Consider the following 2,456-nt stretch of genomic DNA (forward strand, 5'->3'; position numbering starts at 1 on the left):
AAAAAAAAAAAAAAAAAAAAAAAAAAAAAAAAAAAAAAAAAAGTTTGGCCAAGTTATTTATTTAAAAATTTGTTCTTTGGAGGCCTGAAGATTAATTTATTCAGGTCACATTTTGAATCTGGAAGAGGAGGCTGGATTATTCAACAAATGATGCAAGGATTACTAACCAACCATTTGCAAGAAAATAAGGTTAATGAGTAATCCCACATGATAGATAAGAATAAATTTCAGAGATTAAATATTTACATGTTTAAAAAAAAAGAAGCCATAAAAGTTGTAGACAAAACATAGGTGATTATTTATGTAACCTTGGTGCTGAGGAAGGTTTTTCTAAGCATAACACTTTATGTAAAATTTTTGAAAGTTGAAAATTATTATAAACATACTTAAAAGGCAAGTTACAGAGCTAAAGTATTTGAAATATACCAGATTCTATGAAGATCTTTAACAAATGATAAGAAAGGTGAACAATCTAATATAAAAATGGGAAACACAAGAAAAATGCAAGTGGTTAAAAAACCATTGGAAATATTATTTAGTTTTTAAAAAATAGTATATACAGGTTATTTCGATTTTTCTTTTGTCACTGTAAAGTAGGATGCTATTAATTTTTTACTTTCATAGATAATGTTTAAACCATTGTAGGAATTTTTCTGAAGGATAAATTCCCAGCAGTGGAATTAATGGTTGAAAGGGCAAAATGCATCTTATTTTCAGTAAACATTTCCAAAGTACCCATCAGGGCCAGGCTCAGTGCCTCACACCTGTAATCTCAGCACTTTTAGGAGGCTGAGGCAGGAGGATCACTTAAGACCAGGACTTTGAGACCAGCCTGGGCAACATAGAAGACCCTGTCTCTACAAATTAAAAAAAAAAAAATTAGCTAGGTGTGGTGGCAGGCACCTGTTGTCCCAACTACTCAGGAATCTGAGCCCAGGAGGCTGAGGTTGCAGTGAACTGTGATTGTATCATGGTACTCCAGAGTGAGACCTTGTCTCAAGAAAATAAATAAATAAAAGTTTGAGGGCCAGGCCCCGTGGCTCACGCCTGTAATCCCAGGACTTTGGGAGGCCAAGGCAGGTGGATCACCTGAGGTCAGGAGTTGGAGACCAGCCTGGCCAACATGGTGGAACCCCATCTCTACTAAAAGTACAAAAATTAGCTGAGCGTGGTGGTGTGGACCTGTAATCCCGGCTACTCAGGCAGCTGAGACAGAAGAATCACTTGAACCCAGAAGGTGGAGGTTGCGGTGAGCCAAGATCACACCACTGCCTTCCAGCCTGGGTGACAGAGCAAGACTCTATCTCAAAAAATAAAAGTAAAAAGTTCAAATCAGTTTACATTCTCAACAAATAAATATGAGGGTGTCCATTTCCCTATATCCTTGGGGAAAAGGAGCACTTTTGGCAATCTGATGAGGGAAAAAAATAATTTGCCACATACATGCATAAAGACCTTTCTTAAGAGATTGGTAGAGTGACATCGGCTTGGGCCAGAGGGCTAGTTGTGAATCTCTCGGTGAGGCTGATTCTGGTTCCCTGATTTCCTTCCCCTGTAGTTTCTGCTCATTTTCCACAAGGCCGCAGCTGGGGAGCTGCAGGAGGACAGTGGGCTGATGGCGCTGGCAAAGCTCTCTGAGATTGATGTGGCCCTGGAGGGCGTCAAAGGTGCCAAGAACTTCTTTGAAGCCAAGGTAGGTGCTTTGTTCCTTCTGCGAGGAGAAATGACTCCCACCCTTCACCCTGCCCACCAGGCTGGGGCTGTCATTTTCATCTATACAGAGCACACCTGCAGAAACAGACCAGGAGGGTCCTCCAAGTCCCCTGCCAACTGGCACAGTGGGTGCCAGACCACCTGAGTTCAGCCTCTGCCTCCTCCATCTCCCTACCCTGTCCACTCTGAGCCTCAGTGTCTTCATCTGTATGATGGAGGGGTGACAATAGAATTGCCTGAAGGATTCAATGAGTTCACTTAGTAAAAGTGTTTATCAAGTGCCTGGCTCACTGTGAGCGCTTCATAGGTTGTATGGGCTGTTGGGACTCTTGTGGAGTTTTGTTTTAGTTTATTCTGGGAGCTTGCCCAGAGACAGAGTGTCCTTGGTGACACATCCTGACCTGGCCAGGCCCCTAAACAGGACTCTAAATTCTCACTTCTCTTTGATGCTGCTTGGAGACAGATTTCATCATCTCTCTGCCATGCTGAAAGCCCAGTGCTCTCATCTGACAGGGTCAGGGACAGGCCAACCGCTCATTGTGCCTTAAACACTGGCATCATGTATCCAATCCTGAAAGTGGTTTGGCCCTTCCTTCCTGACTTAGCATTGATTCAGCCCATCTCCGGCAAAGCCAGGCATCGCGTTGAGTTCTAAGATACGACTCCTTTCTAAGGGTGAAGTGGACCTAACCGTTGCCCCTCCCAGGGTACACACATAGTCCAGTGAAGAAAGCAAGCTCCAC

At 42.9% G+C, this 2,456-nt stretch overlaps 1 protein-coding gene across 1 annotated transcript in view; it reads left to right on the forward strand.

Moving 5' to 3' along the window:
- EFHD1 (EF-hand domain family member D1) overlaps positions 1 to 2,456 on the forward strand; it is a 52,992-nt gene that overhangs the window by 39,997 nt on the left and 10,539 nt on the right. The window contains exon 3 of the mRNA XM_017516547.2: positions 1,559 to 1,693. Coding sequence (XP_017372036.1) covers positions 1,559 to 1,693 — 135 coding nt within the window. The remainder of the gene's footprint in view (positions 1 to 1,558; positions 1,694 to 2,456) is intronic.

Source organism: Cebus imitator, unplaced genomic scaffold (assembly GCF_001604975.1).
Source record: "Cebus imitator isolate Cc_AM_T3 unplaced genomic scaffold, Cebus_imitator-1.0 Scaffold592, whole genome shotgun sequence".
Classification (NCBI taxonomy): domain Eukaryota; kingdom Metazoa; phylum Chordata; class Mammalia; order Primates; family Cebidae; genus Cebus; species Cebus imitator.